At 32.3% G+C, this 7,568-nt stretch overlaps 1 protein-coding gene across 1 annotated transcript; it reads right to left on the bottom strand.

Annotated features, from left to right (window-relative positions):
• LOC104710731 (mini zinc finger protein 2-like) lies at window positions 4,635-5,824 on the bottom strand. Its single transcript, XM_010427379.2, has one exon. The coding sequence runs from the start codon at window positions 5,419-5,421 to the stop codon at window positions 5,119-5,121; it is 303 nt and encodes a 100-aa protein (XP_010425681.1). The 5' UTR covers window positions 5,422-5,824; the 3' UTR covers window positions 4,635-5,118.

Below are 7,568 nucleotides of genomic sequence, written 5' to 3'. Positions count from 1 at the left end.
GTTCTTCATCTTAGGTTGTTCTTAACATTAATTCTTGATTGATCACCTAGAATTAATAACTTATGATAATTAATTTAAAACAAGAGTTTGATTGATTTCATGATAAAAAACCTTTGGTGAGCAAAATTATTTTTACAAAGAGATTTGATTTTGTAATTTTATGAACAATCTAAACTTGATTTCAAAGCTGGTTGAATTATTGGATTTTACAAAGAGATTTGGATTTATGGTTTTAAGCTTAGATAGTATTTACAGTGAGAACTGAATTATTTTACAATCGTGTTTAGAGTTCAAAAACGGTGTTTTAGTTGTTTAAATCCTGTTTAGATTAATCAATTTAATATTTGTGATTTCCTGAGAATTTTTCTAGGTCTACCTTTTATTCCTTCTGAATTTATAAAACTTTGATTTACTTTTGCATTGCAATTTAAATACAAACTATTATGTTTAGCGTAATCATAAAACTCTGCAATCTATTGTGTGGTTTTGAATCTTTATGGATTTGATCCTAAGTACTATAACTGCAAAGCTGTTAGTACCTCTAGGGTATTATAATTTGAGCTTATCAATGACACACAACCCCGGATTGGAATGATACGGTCTGTGTTCTTCGAGGTGAAAGGACCGACCTTTTTTTTTAATAATAAATAGTAAATATAATATAGTAAATAATAAACTACAACTAGTGCTCCCATACCCACTAGCCACCTAACCACATTCACAAACAACAGCGGAATAACAAACCAATATCCAATAATAATCCAATAATAAATCCAATAACAATCCAATATCATAGCATAAGTAATATTCCAATACCAAACAACAAGAAACATGAAACCAGCAACGTAGCAATGTTTCTAATGACTCAACTCTAGCAACCTAGCAATGCCAGACAACATCCAATCGAGTCCCTAGAACATCCTTCTCTTCATTGCCTTGATTCCACGATCACACTTTGCCTTTACCTGCACCACAAACACAAATTGAGATGCATGAGTATTTGATAAACACTCAGTGAGGAAATTCTCCCATCTGTTGGGCTATACACACAAGCAATAAGATCTCTATATGCCACAATCAACAATCAATAAAACAAACCAGGCAATACACAAAGCATGCAACATCCGTCGTAGCTGAAAGAAGGGTGTCGATCGACACTGAAAATCTAGTTTCGACCGACACCATACTGGTGTCGACCGACACCTTGCCCGACACTCCCGAAAACCCTAGTTTGTGTCGACCGACACCTCCACATGGTGTCGATCGACACTCGCCAAAGTCTCGAGCCGTCCTCGCGTTGGTGTCGACCGACACCCCAACTGGTGTCAACCGACACCGATGTCGAGCAGCTATTTCCTTCGATCAAAAACTCCGAATTTTGCGTCCAATCCGCTCCATGCCTTCCCAGAAGCCAAACCCAGCCAAAGCAGCGACGAAATACCATAGAGAACTCAAAGAAACAACCACATAAGCACCAAGTCACATAAAAACAAGAGATCTTAGCTTAGATAAGCCATGGTCATGCACTCACCTTTTTGCAGGAAGATTCAGACCAATAGCAACGAATCCAACCTTCCTAGCAAGCTTCTAGATCCTTCCTAGCTTCCAATCTCTTAAGAACAACCAATAATCTCACCAAAAATCACCAAAAAGCTCAAGAACATACTTTTTCCTCCTTTTCTCTCAAAAACAACAAAGCGGCGACAAAAGAACTTCCCAAAACCCTTCTGGTCGACAAAACACTTAAATATCTCGGTTTAATAGTTTTCTCTAAACCAAACCGGTCCAAATCGATAATTAAATCGAACCGGTCGAACCAGAAACAATCAGTGTCGATCGACACCTCCTGTCATGTTGATCGACACCTCCTGTCGTGTCGATCAACACCCTCACCAAAATACCAAAAAAATGGTTCGCCGGTGTTACACGAGGTAAGAAAACTCCAGCAACTGATGCAGCCCTTACCCGTCTGCTCTTCCAAACCACGTTATACCATATTTGGAGAGAAAGAAATAAACGCATCCATCAATCGGGTTGCCATTCGGTACAACAGCTCATTGGTATGATCGAGAAAGACGTCTCCAACCGGATAATGAGCCTATGTTACTCGCCCCAAGCAAATACAGCGGCCTCTTGACACTTTGGACTTCTCTCCGTACACCAAACTCATAAAACCGCTTTTAGATTCCCATCTTTAAGCAATACTGTCATAGCTATAGTTTAAATCTACTTACAAACTTTACCAAACCAATGTTATTATTTTATTTTTGTTGATTAATAAATTTAACATCTCAAAAAAAAAATGTTTTAATAATATCAAAATTTTTATAATGAAATTATGTTAACTTATATTTACAATTTATGTATATGACCCGTGCAACAACAACACATATTGTTGTTGTTTTTATAGTTTTGAAATTGTGAATTGATATTGCAAATTAATTGATGTTATTATAGTGAAAAATACACTCACATCTTGTTAAATATTTTTATAGTGTTGTATAGTTTTCTATTTTATTAAATATTTCATAGAAATACAATTTTTTGTTTTGTATTTAGCTTTGTTTAAGTTTTAGTTTAAAAGTAAATATAATTATGTGAGATACAATTACTATTATAAAAAGTGTAATATACTTATAATTATGTAAAATGTTTTAAAAACAAAAATATTTTGTGTTAAATTAATTTATGTATTGAGGTGATTATATAATTGTTAAAATAATGGTTACAATTAAATTTATGTTGAATATAATTGAAAATATATGAGAGAAATGATAAAGTTTTATGATCAATGTTGCAAAGATTTAAAGGTGTGAAACCTTATATAAACAATTTAACCATATGATATTCACACTCTACATTTAACCTCTCATCTGTCATAACTCATTACATACTTGCAAACTCTTGTATATCTATATTAAAATATTACAAAAAAGGTTTCAATTTTTTCATCGAGTAAATTATTTTAAATATATTAATTTTTAAAATCAAATTTAAAGTATCTCTGACTTTAAACATTTATTGACCTATGACATATTTATTATATTCTTTTAAGGTATGAATATCTTTTGTAGGGAGATTTTGTTATTTTAACTTTTTGACCGCTATTTTTTAGTGGACTCTATGTCCATTCCCAACCCATGAGCTTATCTGTTTTAGTAGGTCTTATGTCCATTTCTGGTATGTGGGTTCATCCATGCAACGGTCGGTTTACTATGTCTGAGAGGTTTTGAGACTTGTCTATTAAACCCACAAATTACCACATGATTTTTTTCTGTGTGTTTATTCTCAATTGCACAGTTCCGATAATCACTAATGGAAAAGCCATCTATTATGAAACTACTCTAGCATAAGCACACTTAAATGTGGAGTTCTCTCACGACGGTTGATCGAAAATATAAGTGTATTTTGGTAACATAAGTGGTTAAATTAAATTTTAAAACCTTTCCACATATACCGTTGTGTATCCTGAAATCAAGGTGTTACAGATTAAAACTTAAATAATGATGATGATGAACAATTAAATCAAACTGGTTTTTAATAAAAATTTATAATAAAGATTTAGAGAAGTGACATTTTTAAAAAGTGGTTATGGAAAATGGTATTTTTGAAATTCTTCCTATTTAATTTTTTCTATATATGAAAACAAATAATGCAAATAAAAATTGACATTGGCCTGACCAAGTTCGGTACAATGTTACTAACATATATGCAGAAGGAATTGTTTCTCTCCATACTCAAATACCTAACAATGTACGTTCATGATGATACATTTCACATGTCCTTTGAATCTATTTAACCAGCCAATGTATCTAACTTTTTCGTATGGATATCTAACTTCCTCATTTAATTTGTTTTCACTAAATTTCGATTTTTACTAACAAACTAAAATTGATAAAGAATATTGTCTTTTCAACAGATAACAACATAAATCTGTTTTGTAAGTAATTGTTTCGTTCGTAATTTGTCATTCCTTATTCTGTTATTCACTTATTTAATGTACTTTATTAATGAGTATTATTTAATTAGACTTCATCAGAAAATCCCAAGCCATTATTATCTATGATCATTAGTTCTTCTAACCATTAAAACTAATATTTTTCTCCATCATATCAAGTTAGCAACCAACAAGGATTAGATTTGTGGGCCTCTGCCTCCCAATTAAATTCAAATTTATTTGCCTGTCTTTATATCATGTTATATAAATTTTGAAAAATAGTATAGTTTAAAGCTGAAAGCCTAAAAAGTTATAATATTTTATTTTAACATTAAAAGATGGGAAGACATATCCCTGAAGGAACTGTTTTTTTTTTTTTTTTTATCATAGCACATTCAAGAAATTTTGAGCTTAAATAATATATTCGGCCTCGAGTTATCATGCACTTCACAAAAAGATAATCATGGGAAATAGTGTGAAACCTAACTCCACCATTTCCATAAAAAAAAATATATATATAGCAGTAGGAGTGGTCTCAAAAGAATCAATTTTAAAACCTTTTTCATTCGCTCCTGAAGATTTAATCTGTACAATTTAATTTCCTTTAAAATAATAAATAATTAGTTATTGAGTTAAACCAATAATTGTGTTACTATATTCAGCTACCTTATCACAAGAGAAGAACCTTCCATATATGTTAAGGAACAATCAATCTCATTCATTCATTCATCTGTAAATAACACATATTGGATTCGTTACCAATTCCTTTCACAAATACACTGTCTTAAGTGGACATTGAATTGAAACGAAATATGCTTCGTCATAATCAAAAGACAATAATATGACCCAACCATAAAACAAATTAAACAATATAATACAAAAAACAACAACAACATTCTTAATATATTACATCAGAACCCTAAACTTTTCCTAAACAACATTCCCAAACCCCAAAAGCATCCAATTATTATAAATCTTTCACTGCTTCAACCTCATCCGATTATAAATCTCTTATAGTTTCTTCTTAAATTCACAAAGAAACACAAGCCGTTAAAATAAAAGAAGGGAAAAAAAAAAAAAAAGAAGAAGAAGCAAATATAATATTTTCAGTTTCATCTGTATATATAACACACACAAAGACACAAACAAACTCATAGCTAGCTCTAGATTTTTTTTCTAGTCTAATTTCCAGTAGAAGGAGGTGAATTACAGTCACAAATAACCTCGGTTTCGATTTCTCTTCGATGGAAACTGCGGTGGCAGCCACAGGCAGCGCACGTTAGAGCTGCCAATGTACCTTCTTCACCCCGGCTTGCCATGAACTCTCGGCAGCCGTCAACGGCATAACCTCCCACCGCGGCGGCATGGTTCTTCTGACACTCACCGTATCTCACAGTTCTCACCGTCAGAGATGAAGCTGTCGACGAGCTTCTAGAAGGTTCTTCTGGGGAAGATCTCCTCAATACCACCTGACGCTTCCTCATGCTTTTCTCCCTTCAGTTTTCCTCTCAGCTCCTTCTTCTTCTTCTTGACTTTTTTATGGAATCTAAAGTTGTAATAACGTATATATATTAAAGAAGAAGAGAAAAATATATAAATAAGTTTTAATTTCTACGGTTGGAAATAGTTAGGGAGTGAAAGATCAAGACAATTGCAAGAGGACCTCAGCTGTTAACCCTAACCCTAGATGAGTTATTTATAGCATTTCTGATAGCAATTGACAACCAACCTTAGATATTTTTTTTTTGCAACTGCATACGTATGTGTATGTGTATGTGTGTGTGTGTGTGTACATGTCCATAGAACATGGTATATATTGATGCATCATCACAACCAATCAAACCCAGTAAGCTCATCTACCTGGAAAAACCAAGTTTTAATGGGTATATATATGTATGTATGTAAATATGTATGTATTGTACTTTTAATTCCTTTGACGTCCACAACTATGCATTCATATATATATATATATATGCATCCAATTATAGTTATATGTTTTGTTTTCTTGTGGCCATTCTAAATATGGTGGAAGTTTCTTTTTCTTTCTGGCTCATGTTATATAAAATTCGTTTATAAGTATTATAATTGTTTTTTGGAATAATAAGACACTTTCATTATGCTATAGTGCAAACAAGTTGTCTCAACCGGTTAGATGAAATTGAGTAAGTTTGGAATTTACTCTGACTTAAGAACGAGATTTCAAGTGTCATCATCGTTCTAATTTTTGATCCGAATGGACGGACCAAATTGTCCGTAACTCGAGAAATACAAAAACAAAACATTCACGAGACATGGAGCCACCACTTTGTGAGTTAGGCATCCGTCTTTAGTTGAAAATATCACCCATATACATTGTATGTGGATCTCCCAAACTTTCTGCTGTATTCAACTTTCTCAAAATATATACTCTTAGATTCCAACAAAATATATATATTGCGCGCTTACTAGTAATCATAACCATAAGCAATGGAATAAAATTAATTGGATGCATAATTACAACTTGCGACAGTAAACATATATTATGACAAAACTAAATTATGTGTGGAAGTTTGTGGACGCAACTTTTGTTCGATTTCTTTTGCTAGAAAACCCTAAAATGATGAGAAAGCTTTTCTTTAAGACCAAACAAAGTGATTGGTTTTAAAAGGAAGGAAACAGCTAAGCTTGTCTTTTTAAGACCTAATATGTACTGTGGTGGCCCCTTAACCTTCATGGCTTCATCCCCTTTAATCCTCTTTTTATATCCTTCTTTCATTTCATTTCATAATTAAACATTTGGTTACGAAAATTATATATACTTGTCGAAAAGAATCGGACTTGGTGTCGAGATCCAATATACATAGACCAAAAACTGTTTTTGTCAGCTATGTGATATTCTTGACCCACTTTATAGCATACGCAAGAAAATGTACGGGTTTAAAATCGAGAATTCAAATATTTGGTGTAATCTAAGTACCAATCAATAGAATTAGATTGTATGATGAATATGCATAAACAAAAATAGAAGTGTGTATAAATGTATATACATTTGGACCTAACAACGTGGTACTGATAAGTTGGGCTACCAAACCTATTTTGTACATCATGAAGACAACGCAATCCTTCACGATCTTCTGCTCCTTTGCAATTACGTNTTTTTTTTTTTTTTTTTTTTTTTGGAATTACATGTGCATACATTCATTCGTTTTTCGGTTAGACATCAAATTTTCTTATTCATGTTTTCCATCAATCGTTTGATCTTTTTTCTCCTTCAGGATTAGATATCAAAAATAACAACAGTTGCATTTGATATATATTATGAGATATTATAAAAGATAAAGCTTCATAATCAAGCAATATATTGTTGTTCGGCACATGAGAAAATAGATTAATCATGTATAGTTGTACTGATTGTAACCCGCTGCTTCATTGTTTTAGTATTAGAGGCACTCAATACAAATCTCAGTTCACATCTACAATTTATGAGATCGATTTGTACACTTAGAAGACACAATTAAAAAAAAATATCTCATTCATTGAAGTTTTTGTAGATTAACTTGGACTTTAAGACGTATGATATGCATATGCATGCATGCGTACACAAATGTATAAAGAAAAGACAATGTACAAACCAATTATTCTTCTGATTTGA

The sequence above is a fragment of the Camelina sativa genome, chromosome 9, assembly GCF_000633955.1.
Source record: "Camelina sativa cultivar DH55 chromosome 9, Cs, whole genome shotgun sequence".
NCBI lineage: Eukaryota > Viridiplantae > Streptophyta > Magnoliopsida > Brassicales > Brassicaceae > Camelina > Camelina sativa.
This window is presented reverse-complemented; position numbering and strand designations above follow the sequence as displayed.